Source organism: Dendrobates tinctorius, unplaced genomic scaffold, assembly GCF_039654945.1.
Source record: "Dendrobates tinctorius isolate UK_male_01 unplaced genomic scaffold, ASM3965494v1 ptg000120l, whole genome shotgun sequence".
In the NCBI taxonomy this organism is placed as follows: Eukaryota; Metazoa; Chordata; class Amphibia; order Anura; family Dendrobatidae; genus Dendrobates; species Dendrobates tinctorius.
This window is the reverse complement of record NW_027361788.1, coordinates 27957505-27973517: the sequence shown is the minus strand read 5'-3', so window position 1 is coordinate 27973517 and position 16013 is coordinate 27957505. Positions and strand designations below refer to the sequence as shown.

Genomic DNA, 16013 nt, shown 5'->3' with positions numbered 1-16013 from the left:
GCCTCATAAAGTGACACTGGTCAGAATTGAAAAAATTGGCCTGGTCACGAAGGCAAAAACAGGCTCAGGCGCGAAAGGGTTAAGAAAGAGACAGTAAATATCATTTTATTTTACTGGGAAGACTTTGCTTCTCTTTGCCTTTTTAATGTGGTAACCTATAGCTTCTGGCTAATGATTAAGCTGTTCCAGGAAGGTGTCTGAAGACTCTGACCATAATTTTTTCAGTATGCTGAAGACTGTCATTCCTCTGCTATCATTAACACCCTCTCTCCATTTCTGAAAGGAATTCTATAGTAGAGTTCTTAGAGAAGGCGTCGTCTGTACTATGGACTTGAAATTTGTACATATTTTACTGAAGCTGATTTTTTTTTTTTCCCTTCAGTAATTTCAGAATATATATCTATTAATTGAATGTTTGTTTGTTTTTTTCTTGTTACAAATGGGGCACTTCTGATAATAAAGGAGAGCAGCGGAAGGAAATCGGATTCCTTGCAGCTGCCAACATTCATTATTCTATTTGCGCCTTTTTAAGTTAATTCTGTATGCACTTGCATTAGCAGTCATTGTATAGTCAGTAATGGGGCATAATCTTTCAGGCAATTGCGAAACCTCCAGCAGACAGCTTAAAAAAATGAAAGCAGCACTCTAAGGCTATGTGCACACGGTGCGTATTCTGCTTTGGAGTTTTCAGCACAGAATTTACTAAATCTGCAGGTCAAATGACCTACATTTTTCCTGCGGATTAATGCATTTTTTGTGCGGTTTTATTTCATGTTTTGTGCGGATTTCTAGAATGGAGCAGGTGGAAAACTGCAGCAAAACCGCACAAAAGTGACATTTTTCATTCCGCACCAAATCTGCGCGGAAAAAACGCAGCATGTGCACAGCGGATTTTGTTTTACATAACCTTTAATGCTACTGTACATCACATGCAGTTCTGCTGCATATCCGCAGGGCCAAATCCGCTGCGGATCCGCAGCAGAATCCGCACCGTGTGCACATAGCCTAAGAGAGTTTTTGAAAAACTGTGATTTAAAAGCTCATTGGGTCTCGGCAACATTTTAGTTCTGTTGCGAACCTTTTTCTATATATAATTTGTGGTGTGTGTATATATAAAATATATATTTATATTTTTGTGGCAGAGTTTATCGATTCCAGATGTTTTAGCGGGATTCATCAATTGTGACTTTCTCCCCAATTTTTTTTTTTTAACGCAAATTGCATGCCATTTTTGCACAACGCGTGACAAAAGGCGCAAAATTCATGACAGAAAAAGACCAGTTTTTATTTCGAGCATGCCTTATTTTAGAGAGTTAGATGCAATTTTTTTTGCACCAAATACCACAAGACAAAAAAGGAAAGTGACGTAAAAATAAAAAATCCAAAACACAAACGTTGAGTCGGGCCTAAATTGTCATTGATTTAAATCAATATCCTCCGTTATAACCGCAGGATGGATCCGTAGGCTTCACCTCTTATTTCTCTAGGTGTAGAGGAGCTGTACCAATGACACATTGTTTGCACATACACTTGCTGATCGCATCCGCTTGTAGGCTGGTATGAGTAGTTGTGAAGTGAGGAAATTGGTGTCACTGGACAAACCATTTATGGCTATGTAGTGGCATTTGGTCACCCACCAATTGCTGTAACATTGCAAAATTACCACAAAGCCAGTTCCGTATGTCTGATGGCACTTGTTGTCATGGGGGTCCCCAACTTTATTTTCCGTGGGTAAAAAGCTTAGTTCCACGTTACATATCTGATACTGTTGAAAAAAGATAAAGGTCTATAAAGTCCAACTTCTAATGCTACATGGCTTGTCCTATTGAGAGGCCCCGTATGTGATTCTTTAGGATACGTGTACATTGAGCAGGTACATTGCAGATTTTCAGGATGGAAAGCTTTCTGTGGCCACCTACACTCGCGGTTAGGGAAGGAGCCCGTGTGCCACATTTTTGTAGTCTGTTTAGCTGAACATTTTTGGCCTTAATTACATCTCCAGAAGAGTAAACTTAATGCATATCAGTCTGTGCGGCATCAGCACAGCGGTCCCCTAAAGAAGCGTATTAATAAATTATGACTTAATAAGTATGTTCAGCGCTCAGATCCAGAACTAAAAATGTGTCCGACTCCTGTGGTAATAAAGGTTATTCATTAGCCGGCTCTCTGCGTTTTATAGCCTTTCCCTGCTTCCTCATTCAGTAGATCAGAAAGACTTTATGATAATGTTACCCGTGTCGGGATATGGGGGGGCAGGCGCACTGGGTGTGAATGCAGATTTTTATTTTTATTGCCAGCCTGGGGGCATTGTTTGTTCTTGAGATTGTCACATTGAGCACTGAAACCAGTAACCTGACCTAATGGGCACATTAGTATGAAGCTTGTTGATTATCCCTGACTTTTTTTTATACCCTCACTAATTGAATTTGTCAAGTTGCTATCACTAGTTCTGTGTTTTTTTTTTTTTTTTGTTTTTTTTACTTTGTTATGAATTAATTAATTGTGACAATAAAAATACTTTGCACAAAAAGGCTATTCCAAAATTAAGTCATCCCCTATCAATACGATAGGAATTAACTTATTGATCACTGCGGCGGGGTGTCAATCACTGAACATACTGCAGCTCCACTCATTTCATTGCCTATGTGACTGCCAATAATGGTAGATCATTGTACTCTGCCTTCTCCTACAGTCCCATAGACAAAGGATAGAGTGGAGGTCACGTACGCACACGACCAGTGCTGTGGAATCAGTGTCCATTCGGAGTTTGAGTTGGTATAAACTCCTAAAATATATAATAATGTGGAGTTGAAAGTCATGGAAATTGAGGAGTCTGTGGTTTGGCTTACCGACTCAGACTCCTCAATTTCCCTGACTTCCAACTCCACAGCACTGCCTCGGGTCCTGAGCATGTACATAAAGTGCAGAACAGATTATCTCAACTAAAAGCCGAGATCTTTAGATCAGGAAAAGACATTTATAGGACAGTTCATAACTTTCCCAAATTCTTATCAAAACATTTACAGCACATCCTGCACTGAACTACTGAACCCAATTTATTATATATTTTAGGAGTCTGAGTCGGTGGTTTGGCTTACCGACTGCACAGTCCTATTATTTCTGCTGCATTCAAGGCAGGGCTGCAGAACGTGGTTCATAGGATCGGCGACCCTTTTTTAGGGACCATTGGGAGAAGGACCCAGTCCGTGGTCATCAATCAGTAAGCCCATCCCCAATCTAACGAAGAGTAGAAAGTTTTTGGAAGCAATTCTTTTATAATGTAGTGTATTTTACCCTCAATTACAGTGGGTGAAATATACAGTGAAAATCCATTACGGAAAGTAAAATGTTGCAGATTTTAAGACCCACACGGCAGGTAAATTTTCATTTTACATTGCCGTTGGCATACATACAAAACAGCTGTACAGGTATAAACTGAATAAAAGGGAAAAATATCAATATTTACCTGGTAACCAGTCAGGTTCTCCATGACCCAGTGCCTTTCTTCTCCCTGGCATTACAGCTTAAGGGCAGTTTCACACGTCAGTGGCTCTGGTACGTGTAGTGACGGTTTTCTCACGTACCGGAGACACTGACACCTGTCAGCGTGTTTTCACGGACCATGTGTTCGTGTGCAAAACACGTTGACATGTCCGTTTTTGTGCAACAGCACGGATCACACGGACCCATACAAGTCAGTGGGTCCGTGTAAACACGTACCGCACACGGATGCTGTCCGTGTGCGTTTTGAAGTCAAAGGGTTAACATTAAAAATAATTTTTCAAAAACACGGACAGCACACGGACGGCACACACGGATGTCACACGGATGACCTCCGTATGCACACGGGCACGGATAGCTCCGGTATCGGGTTTTCCGGTACCGGAATTATCTGGACGTGTGAAACTGCCCTAAGAAAGTCTGAAGATGGTGGTGAACTACTTCACTGCTTGTTGCTCCGTAGAGGAGATTGCTAAGCTCTATTTCCCCTCCCACCTTCTCCATGCACATTATAAATATCAGCCGAATGTGCAGATATCATCAGGTTCAGTCCACAGTTTAATTTGTATGGGTCCCTCGACAGATCATTGTCAGAGGAGATAAGGATCCGGCATGTCAAATTTCACATATCCTATTCAAATTCAGTTAGGCTTTATTAGCGGGACCAAAATACAATTAGTGTTGCAAAAGCAAGAAAAAAATAAGGTTGACCAGGTAGAGGATTAGGGTTATGGGGATGGGATGTTGGGGGGAGGGGGGGGCACAGTTTGGGTAGTAATAGTCCAGTCAGAGGTTCTATGCTCCTCTCAGCTTATGACATTTGGTGACATATCGGGCAGCGATCTCCACCGTTGAGCCTCTTCCACCAGTAGAAAGTGGTGTGTTCCCTTTCCCCCCCCCCTTCCTCTAAGAGATAAGCCTCCAGTGATGCTCACCTATAGAACACAGAAGTGCTCTGCCCAGCAAGTGCTCTAGTGTAGGTAGAGCTGTCCAACGGACATCTAAGGTATAGAGGGAGAGTGGAGCTGAAAGGTGGGGGTCTCTCATAGTGTTTGTCACATTTCCAAGGTCTGACTTGTAAGAAGCCATTCCTTAAAAGTGTCAAGCCCTTTTGGCGTATCATTAGAAGTTAATTGTAATTTCTTTATTTGCTTGTTGTAAATGGCTGCTTGGTTTCTGCAAAACCGTGCAGTCTTTTACAATAGACCTCTTAGCAGTCGCACCTCGGTCTTGTGCTATCCATGTGCCTAATGCTGCCCTTAAATATGGTGACTGCGCAGTCTGTATAGCAGATTTCAGACTATTGCTCCCTCCTGTCCCCTAGGATGTAGCCATAATGGGTGCTGCTACCATATTTACAGAAAAGCCACTTCTTTGCTTCAGCCCTGATAAAAAGCCTAAAAATGTCTCTGCTCATTTACAAACTTTCCTTTAGATCATGTTCACATTCTTTGGATTGGCATACTGCAGATTCGACAGGTATATCCTGTAGTAAATGTCTCCGATGTCTGAAAAAAATCATTGCAGAAATTCAGCGGCATTTCACATATTTCCCCAATTTGTTTTTTAGTTGTGTTTGTTATCTTAGAGTTTTGGCTTCACAACGTGAGTCGGGAATGTGTACAAATAAAGAAGGAAAGAATTAATGAATCGGAAATTATGTATTTTAAACACGCTCATGGATATTTTTCCCTCCTTGAAAAGTTTGTGAAAATTATCATCTACCTATGGCCTTAAAGGGGTTGATTCTTAAAAATGTATCGATTTTCTATGATAAGATGTGTATGCTAATGAAGCTCCCAGAAACTTCTGTTTACCTCTAAGAATTTCCTACAGCGGCCATGGACACAGATTAGTCCTGCTGATACAAATACTACAACAGTCACCTGGGCGAAATGGTCTTTCAGTCCTCTCCATTTGATTAGCTGCTGCTTGCACTATAAAGTTGGAGGGACAATCTACAGATTTTCAGAGCCTGTAAAGTAATAGGATCTCACTTAAAGAATATGTAAACTAGAGCAAGGGGAGAGTGGACAGAGACATTTTTCAGCTGTGATGTAAGATCCAGATATTCTACAATGCTGAGAAATGTACCGTTACAAGGAAGATTATGTGAGTCAGAGAAGTGATGTAGTAAGCGAGAAGGAATGTGAGCGATGTCTGCTAGGATCATCAAGAGAATGCCAAGAGTGTGCAAAGCAGTAATCAAAGCAAAAGGTGGCTACTTTGAAGAACCTAGAATATAAGGCTATATGCACACGCTGCGGATCCGCAGCGGATTTGGCCTCTGCGGATCCGCAGCAGTTCTGCAGACAGTGTACAGTACCATGTAAGTCTATGGGATTTACAATCCACAGTGCACATGCTGCGGTTTTTACATTGCGGACAAGCAGGGCTGTGGAGTCGGAGCTCATTTTGGTTGAGTCGGTATAAAATGGTCTGACTCCGACTCCTAAAATATATACTAAATTGGGTACAGTAGTTCACTGCAGAATGTGCTGAATATTTTTTCATAGGAATTTGGGAAAGTTATGAAATGTCCTATAAATGGCTGTTCTATTCCTGATCTAAGGCTACATTCACACACAGTGTTTTTGCTGCGTTTTTTGAGGATATGTTTTTCAGCTGCAAAAGCAGAACAGCTTTTTAAAAAACCGCATCACCTGAAAGGTTTTTGAGCTCATAGATAATGTTTTCAATAGCAAAAGCAGATTAGAAATCTGCTCTCTTCATTTATCCATATCTGTCTATCCATATCTTATCTGTACCAAAAAGAATGAAAGCCGGGTAGCACACAGACTAACACTCCTCCCTTTTTTTTTTTTTTTTTTTTTTTTCTTAACCACCAGTCAGGTACACCTCATAGCTGCCCAAAAGGACGCCCAGGACAGGCATTGCTCGTCTTGAGTAACACATCAACATCAATTAATAGTTGGAATAAATAGACTGCATTCACCACATCTTAAGGTGCAGGCTTTATTTTCAAGTGTAGGGGTAGTATAAGGTTCTGTAGCAGCTGAGGTGTGCAGTATGAGATTCTGCGGAACAGTATGAGGTTCTGCCCCCCCCTAGTTTTGATCCTGGCTAAAACCGTTTATTATAGATATGGCAAACCCTCGGGTAACCCTAAATGAAGGTCAATGGACACAGGTGGCCGAATTGAAGGAATTGCTTAATCACCTATTTACCGTGACTAAAAAATTACAAGCTGAGGATTTAACTCCTGGCATTTTCATAAGGGAGTGGAAGAACTTGCTATTTTGCCTGTCCCAAAGAGGAGATTTAATCGAAGATGGCATTTCTGCTTCAATGAAATGGAGACACAGCTATTAGAAAATAAAATTTTTCTGGCAGCTGTTTATGTGGACTCAAGTCATCGTATATTGCTTGATGATCAACAGCTTACTAAAGGAAAAGAAGCTCTGACTGAGGTAGCAGTTAGAGTGGCCTACAGGACGACTGCCAGGCACAAGAGGACTTGGGTCCTGACAGTGCTACTGCTGCCATATCTTCATCCTTATCAGATGAGGAGTTTGGCTTTGACAAGTATTTGGATGACATGGAGCATGCAAAGCGTTGCCGCAAGGAAAAAGATTTCACTCCGTATCCTATAGCAAGCAGATTGACCATATTTCAGCAAAATGTTTCACTTGCTCTCAAAGAAAAAAAAGTCAACCGTTCACCAAAACTGACTGTGCATGAGGCAATTCCTTTATACTTGGAAATTGTTAGAGATGTTGCCCATGTGGTTACGGCTTTGCCTCCAACCCAAGTTAGTGTAGAGAGGTTGTTCTCTGGCCTTAAAATTATTAGGTCAGATTTTAGGTCATCTATGAAGGAGGATCTGATGGAGGCAATTCTATTTCTTAGAACAAATTCATAGACTGCACAAATGTTATTTAGTAGTTTTTGTTGAAAACTGTTTTTTGCCACTTGCATAGTTTATTATATATATATATATATATATATATATATATATATATATATATATATATATATATATGTGTAATCGATATTACATGGTGTATTACATATTTACAATTTATTAGTTTTTTGTGTTCTAGTATTCCATTACATAGATATTATGTTCTATCTAAATGTCTTGCTTATTGTATCATAAAAATGATTAAATGTCTGATGTTCACATTGTACTACAATAAATTTTTCACTTAAATATAAGCAATATTTGTTGGAGTCGGTGGAAGGGAAATTGAGGAGTCGGAGTCGCAGGTTTGGCTTACTGACTCCACAGCCCTGCGGAAAAGCTGCAGTTTTGAATCCGCAGAATTAAATGACATGTCAATTCTTTCTGCGGATTCCGCTGTGGTTTGCCATCTCCTCCATTGTAGAGGTGATAAACCGCAGGGGAAAACCGCAGGTCACTTTACCTGCGGATCCACACGGAAAAATCCGCTGGTGAATCCGCAGCGTGTGCACGCAGCCTAAGACCTGTTTTCAGTTGTTTCACACTTTTTTGTTAATTATATAATTCCACGTGTTAATTAATAGTTTTGATGCCTTCAGAGTGAATCTACAATTTTCATAGTCATGAAAATAAAGAAAACTCTTTGAATGAGATGTGTGTCCAAACTTTTGGTCTGTACTGTGTGTGTGTGTGCGTGCGTGTGTGTGTGTGTCTATATTGTAGGGATTCGACTCGCTCAGGAGCCACGGGAGTCAATCAGGAGGCATGTTCCTTTAAAAGTTCATAGGGTTTATTGCTCCATAACCCATAAACCAGCACATAACATAATGAATATCCTTTAGCTCAGGCAAAAGCAAGCATAAGTGTCCATGATTTCAGGCTCAGTCCTGGAGCCTCAGCAAACACAGGAGGCTTATCCCTCCTCACATACAGCTGATATACATAGGCCTCACCGGGTCAGCAGCCTCAGCACGTGGTCTTTAGGAAGGTAGCAAGCCTTCCTCCACATAGGCCTGCCTGGACCTTCCACACGGCCCAATCAGATCCATGCGCTCTCTCTCATGTGACCAGACCTCAGGTACCTTATATGGTCCATAACCACACCCACAGGTGATCACATGGCTATGACCTCACTAAAGGTCCTATTACACACAGCCACACATATACTTTATTATGACACTCTTAAACACACCCCTGGGTGGGTTTGTAGGTAACCAGGCTCACCCATCTCTCTAGTTACCTGGAGACTTCTCCCTTATACATTGAAGCAACACCTCAGCAATATCATTGCTGAACAACACATAAGTCTCCATCCCAAAGCCACCCACTCTGGGATACATAACGGCCATTCCGTATTCTACCATTCATCCTTTCTCCTGGGACATCCACACAGCGCACCCTAGCGGACTCAGTGGTTACTACACCACAATAAAAAGTGAGAGCAATTTGAGTATTGGGTTGACCTCTGGTCTTTAGACGTATATCACCAGCACTGCCGGGACCAGTCTGATCACAAGGCATAGCAAATTCCCCCCCCCCCCCCCGCTGGTAAAATGGGGAACAGTCGTTCATATGGTACATTCGGTAATTGTAGCCTAATCCAATGTTGCCGTACTGGGATCAATGAGTTGTTTGGTTTATTTTTTGCCAGTCCACAGTTTCAGTTTAATTAAAATAAAGATGCCAAGCTTCTATGTGAAATACTGCTGACTTATACAGTGTTTCTCCTAATTAGGTTCCCGCACCCCTACAGTGGGTGCAATGGGAACATTACAGAGGCTTTTTATTTTTCTTTAAGTTAGTGTCATCATTTTGAGTGTCAGAAAATATTCTGATACAATCTCAATTTTTTTTTTTTTTGCAAGATCACATCTTGCTATTAATGAATGGAAGCATTTTTGGTTACATTCAGAGACTGAATCCTGCCATGTTCTGCTCTAGGGCAAGAGTTTCGCGCCCACCAGAGTAAGGGCTTGCTCATAATAGCGTATAACATGGTCGTGTGCTATCCGATGTTTTTTCGTCTAGCACTTAGCCCAATGTTATACTATGGGGTAGTGCGATCTGCGCTTTGGTTTTCATGATAATTCACAGCAACATTATCGAATGCATCCAAATCTGATCACATGCACCCAATCAAGTCTAATGGGTGCATGGGAAACATCGGACTGTACGTGGATGTCACCTGTGATGCAGTTCTCTCATGCGAGAGACTCTGATCACACTAAGGTAACACACCAACCTCTGAGAGAGTTTGATCTGAGTGACATTAGCTTCATCGGCCTGATTCTTTCACATGAGAAAATATACGCCAGTGTGAACAAGCCCTAATAGTGACATCGCTAGGATGGGTGAAAGATTCATATCCATAAAGTTCTCCTGAGTCTACATGAAAGTTTCATAGAACAAAATACTAAAGAGAGACCGTAAAATGAAATCTAATGAATCACAAGGCTGTAACTAGCTGTGAATTGATGGTTGAGCTAATTAAAGGCACTGACAACAAGCAGACATTTTGAAAACTGTTGAACTTGAGCCACATCATATGTTCGTCATGGTTTTCTGTGATTCTAAAGTGTGAAATGGGTACAGAATGTTCTAAAAGGATATAACCATTATTTGCTCCTTGAATCCCTCACCGGTCTTGTTGTCCGTGCTGGTTAAGCAATGATGACGTCAAGTAAATCTTTTAATGGTGGTGATTGCATGTTATGTGACTGATGGGCAAGATGTCATTACTTCCAGTGCCAATGGGGGCAATTGTAACTAGATTAAAAGGGGGGGAAGTAATGGTTGTATATAATTTTATAAGCACTAAATAATCTTTTAAACTGTTATTCCCAAAATTAAAGACTAACTTACTGATCACTGGGGTGGTCTGCTGTGATATCTCGAGAACAGAACTCTGGAACCTGGCTCTGCAGAGTGCCATTATACATGTAGTGGACCTCCACCTCTGTTCATTTGCCTATGGGACTACCGGAGAAATCGGAGTGCAGCGCTGTGTCAATCATGCACACATCGCTTCATTTAAGGCCATGTTCACACTTGCGTTTGGCTGGTCTAGGGCTGCGTACCTCTTCCCTTAAGCTCCGCCTATTTCTGCATGTGTACCTATCTTTAACATTCTGTACTCAGGGACATGCGTTTTATGCGGATGCGTCCGCATGTGTCGTTTTGGCGTGCCCGCTGAACGCAAAAAAATCCAACAAAGATGGGGCTTTGTAGAGTTCTTTCTCCAGGTTCCAAAGCATCGTTCTTGAGATCACTGGATATCGCAGCAATCAGTAAGTCCTATGTATGGGGAGTTACCTAATTATTTGGGGAAAACCCATTAACTGTTTATGGACCACCCATAGACTGTAATTGTCTAGGCAGTCTGCGTTCTATTCTGCAGTGACAGTCTAATTCCGCAGGCTAATCTGCAACGTGTGCACATGCCCTTAAACATCACTATTCAGTAGAATAGCTGCTTGCGATTGTGCGGAAGCTCCTCATATAGAAGGCAGGGACAGTTTGTTACTGTCTCTGCGTTCCCAATTCTATATATAGCGCTGAATATTTCTATAGCACTGTGTGAATAGTGATAGAAAGCGCTAAAGGCGTTTCCTGCTTCTAACCCAGCAGTCATGTGATTGTGGTGTATAGGGAGGGAGCTGGAACTGCGGAGTCCCAGATGACCCAATCAGCTCTGCTGTACAACCAAGGGGGCATAAAAAGAAAAAATAGTATTAAAGTGCATCTGTGAAATCCCCCAGAAAACGTCCTAGGTAACGAAGGTGGGGATGGGAGGGGGCGGTTGTAGCCTAGTTGAGAATAAATGTTACAATCTCGAGTAATATAGTAATATAACATCCTATACGGTTACCCTTTAATACAGAAAAAGATAAAGTACCGTAAGTGAGTTGCTCATAATAACTGGTTTCCTGCTCAATCTTATCACCTGTGGGGACGTTTTTTCATGTACTCTACTTTTCAATACACTCTCCCCACATTATACCTCATTATAAGTATATTAGGCCATGCACTGAATGTTCTACATTTAACCGTTTCAGTATTGATCACCGATCTGATTACTTTCTGTCCCTCTCCGGCCGCCGTCCTTCTAGTCCTCAGAGTTCGTGCTTCTCTGCTCCTTTCTGAGCGCTGCACGGTTTCTTCCTTGACGAGCCGCTCTTTTTCATCAGTGGTTTCTCTTGTTTTTCACATCCTATATATCAAACTAAATCTTACCGCTAATCATTCATTTTGGCATTGCCAAGTCAAGGTGTTTGTTGTTCTTGCCTAGGCAGGATCTCAACATTGCTGGGCCTTTGCCTCAATGAGCTTGGCATTTTTCACCTCCAAAATCCAGGCAAATACATTTGCATCCATCCTTGTGTAGTGGAATTTGGCATTTTCCCGTTTCCATATTTTTATTTATTTTTTTGTGAATACAATCGTGTTTGCGTGAAAATTGCTCACTAGCTGCTTTCCTATTGACATAAGTTGGACCGATATTGGGGCACGAGAAGCCAATGCACCTTAATTGGGAATTATTCTCTGATCATATGCACTGGTCTAACTGGCTTCAGAAGTCCACTATGGTTTTTCTATTCCTGCTGTATGACACGGTAAGTGTGAAGACTGTTGAACCTAAAAGCAGGTTTTACACGACTTTTGGCATTAAATGATTGCCTATTTGTAGTCATATAGTTTAGTAGTACCCTGTTTAGATAGGTCAATCGCACTTTCACTGTGCATGGAATGATTAGTCTGTCATTTTTCTCAATAGCACCTGCCTATGCGGGATGTTTTGCTGCCAAACATGATGGTTTTTAAGGCCTCTTAAAAATTATTTCACCCTCTGAACAAGCGTTTTGCTCATTTGTCGGGTGATGGCGTTCCTAGCCATGCTCATTGCTGTAATTGGCCAGTTTAAGTACTTCCTTGCATCCTGCCAATTTTGTCATGATGCGATGTAATCTGGTATAATCTCTTTGCATTGAAGAGCTTCTTACTCTGGGTGATAATTTGCTGAAATGTTCATTCCTGACCATTGCCCAGTGTAAACCTGTCCAATCAGGAACAGTAAAGGCCCTCTTACATTTAGCGATGCACCAGCGATCCCGACAACGATACGACCCGGTCAGGATCGCTGGTGCATCGCTAAATGGTCGCTAGTGAGCTGCCACACAGGCAGATCTCACAGTCTCACAGCGATGCAGCAGCGATACAGCGGTCGTTACTTACCTTTCAGACGTGGCAATGAAGTCGTCCACGCGTTGCTCGTCCTTTTAGTCATTGATTGCACCTTTTAAGATGACCTAAAAATTATGGCTCCTTGCCAGCACATCCCCTCTTGTGAATGTTCTGCCAGCTATGATTTAAACTGTACGAGTGGGGAAATACAGAACCAGGGAACTCCTTGTGCTCTGCGCACCACATGGCCCATAAAAGATACAGGATGGATGAAAGACATTCTCCTGCAGCCAGGATTCACTGCAATGCATGGGCCAAATCTACTCGTCTCAGATTATCTCTAGGACACAAATTTTTATGGGTCGCTTCACTCCACAATCCAAATGTTACAGTAAAGATTTATCCGACAGATATGGGTCGATGCTGACACTTGAGCAGAGCGCTGTGTGACAGGAATATTGTGTAGCGTGATGATACAAATGTGGCTTAATCAGATAATACCAGGTTGTTATTCCTGCACTAAATGATATGTCCATCCTGTGACTGACCCAGCATACTTAGAGTTGTGGTCCCCCAAAAAATCTGTAAAGTCAAGAGGTTGCAGAGCTCAGCTAGAAAAAATAAAAGGCAGAAGCAGTTTTCATTAGCTTTTACATTAGATAATCTTTTTGATTTTTGCTTTTTTAGGACCGAAAACTAACCAAAGCAGAGCAGCAACGATTCAAAGAAGAAGCCGAGATGTTAAAGGGTCTCCAGCATCCGAACATCGTGCGTTTTTACGATTCCTGGGAATCTTCACTGAAGGGAAAGAAGTGCATTGTCCTAGTGACAGAACTAATGACGTCTGGCACATTAAAAACGTAAATGATACACTTCACCGTCCACAGATGTTTTCATAGTGATTTATAGAGTTTGACACGCCGTCTACATCTGAACCGCAGAGTTGTGATTGTGCTGCTGCATCACCACCAGGCTTCTCTAAAGATGGCAGCAGCTTTCTGACCATTTGAAGACACCTGAATGCTCGGAGTCTGAAGAGAACTATCAGCTAAACCAAGCGTTCATCTGACAATTGGCTCGCGTGTGTTGCCAGATTTAGCGTAGCCTGACTACATCTATGTTCACACAATGCGTTTTTGCTGCATTTTTATGCAAATTTTCAGCTGTGCTTCACAGTGCCAGCGTTTTTCAACCATGGAAAACAAAAATGCAAGTATGAGGTTGTGTTTTTGGTGCCTAAACCTAATTACGGTACGTTGAGTGAGATTTTTTTCTATTTTTTTTAAACACTGAACTTTATCAGCATGCACAGGTGACTAATGTACTCTGACAAAAAAGCAGCAAAACCTAAACCAAAAACACACCAAAAAGCGAAGCAAAATCTTCTTTTGGCTGCTTACAAAAAGCAGGTGTTGCTTAGTTTTTGGTGTGTTTTTTTTGTTTAGGCTTTGGTGCGGGTTTTTTTTTTTTTTTTTTTTTTACTGCATTTTGTCAGGGTACATTGGTCTGTTGTGCATTCTGATAGTCAAGTGCTTTTTTTTTTTAAAACAAAGCAAAAAATCTCATTCAGCTTCATTAGGTTTTGGTACTAAAAACGCAGAAAAACCTGATACCTGTGGTTTTGCAGCCTTTTTCTGCACTACCCATTGCTTTCAAAGGCTGCAAAAACGCTGAAATAAGTGACATGCTGCATTTTGCAAAGACCAAGTCAGGAAAAAAAAACAAGCTATGTGCATGAGATTTCTGAAATCTCATAGACTTTGCTGGTACTGTGAAACGCAGCATAAAATTTGCATAAAAAATGCATTGTTTGAACATATCATTTTGTAAGCAGCTTAAACACTACTTAAACATGGCATAAAAAAGCGCAATGTGTGAATATAGCCTTATGGTGTCTCTTCCTTTATATTTAACTGATCATTGGTTTTCATTTCAATAATTGACAGCGCTGTTAGGGGAGCCCCGTGCTTTTTCGTTTCTTCATTTGCTGCTTTTCACTGACAAGGAAGATGCAGAGTCGAGTTTCCTGATTAAGGAAAGCTGTTCCATATACTTCATGCTTCCACTCTAGGTTTTCAGTTTAGTTCACAGACCAAAACCTGACAAAAAGGGAAGTGCGGTGTGCAATAATTTCCAGCAACTTATTCCTTACCCCTGGTGCCATAAATGTGCAGAAATCCATTTCATAACTCCAATGTACATAGCCAGGAATTGTTTCATCCTTCTTAATGAGCAGATCCGGCACTGGACAATGTTCTTTTTGGGCTACTTACTGTTTGGCTGGAAAAAGCAACATATTGCTTCACACGTACAGGCAAAATATGTGTATACGTTACAGTACAAGCAGTTCCCTCTAATATCATTGTTAATGGAAATGCATCCTTAGCCTGCCCATGCATTACAGAACTACAGCTATCCTAGCTTGTTCTGTAAGCTGCAGGTTCTTGGTGTATGGTTGGAGAATTCGGCTCTACCTTCTCTTGACACCAGCCCACCAAGAGGACGAGTCTTAGAGTAATGTATAGGGGTAATAGCCAATAATTCCATTCCCTAATATATGTAGTATATATTATATGATCTTTTTTCCCACAATCTGCAGTTGCCCTTTAAAAAGTAACTGCACTTTCAGAAAACTTTTTATAATTCTTTTATAGCTGGTAGCTGAGACCACCCCCCCATCGCGAAGATAAAAGGGGCCTGAGCTCTGCTCTACAATGAGTCTGCAGATGAACTTAGCCATCATCTTTTTGTTTTGTTTTCAGCGGTGGTATACCTGAAAATTAGAAACATTGTAATGTATCTTATTAGATTCAGATATATTTTTCTCCTTCTGGAATGATCCTCCATGCTCAAAATTCTCAAATAAAATCGGTCTTCTGTGAATCCCACAGATTTTCCCATTAATTAGATTATATTCTTTAGAGGATTGTAACTGATCTTCCCCTCCTGCATAGAATTTTAGAAGTACCAAATGTCATCTCCTATTTTAGTAACGAGAAAAGTTGTCTTCACTGTGTACAGATTTTACCCCTGATTTGAGAGTGAAAGATCAGTCCAGGAGGAGAAAAAAGTGGATTTTTCTAATAAGAAATATTACAAAGTTGTTTATTTTCATGTGTACAATTTGATGTCAGAAATTAAAATTAAAATGATAGTTACGATTTACAGAGTTTCGGTCCGTCTTCAGCTTTGGAGGAGAGCAGTACTTAGCTGAGTGCATTTGCACCTTCGTTTTTGTGACCTGTATGTGTCTCAGCACCTTGATCGGTACTTACCCAGAACTTCTTTCCTTTTAAACGTTTTCTAAAAGTGCAGTTACATATTAAGGAGCACCTTTAAGTGTTGGGATCAATAGTATCTAATATTTCTCTTTTGTAGCATTTGGTAACATGTAGAGAAAGCTGTA

At 41.1% G+C, this 16013-nt stretch overlaps 1 protein-coding gene across 3 annotated transcripts in view; it reads left to right on the top strand.

Moving 5' to 3' along the window:
• The window catches only part of WNK3 (WNK lysine deficient protein kinase 3), a 156575-nt gene that overhangs the window by 55240 nt on the left and 85322 nt on the right, over positions 1-16013 (top strand). For all 3 annotated transcript variants that reach the window (XM_073540969.1, XM_073540966.1, XM_073540968.1), the window contains exon 3: positions 13295-13467. In XM_073540969.1, coding sequence (XP_073397070.1) covers positions 13295-13467 — 173 coding nt within the window. The remainder of the gene's footprint in view (positions 1-13294; positions 13468-16013) is intronic.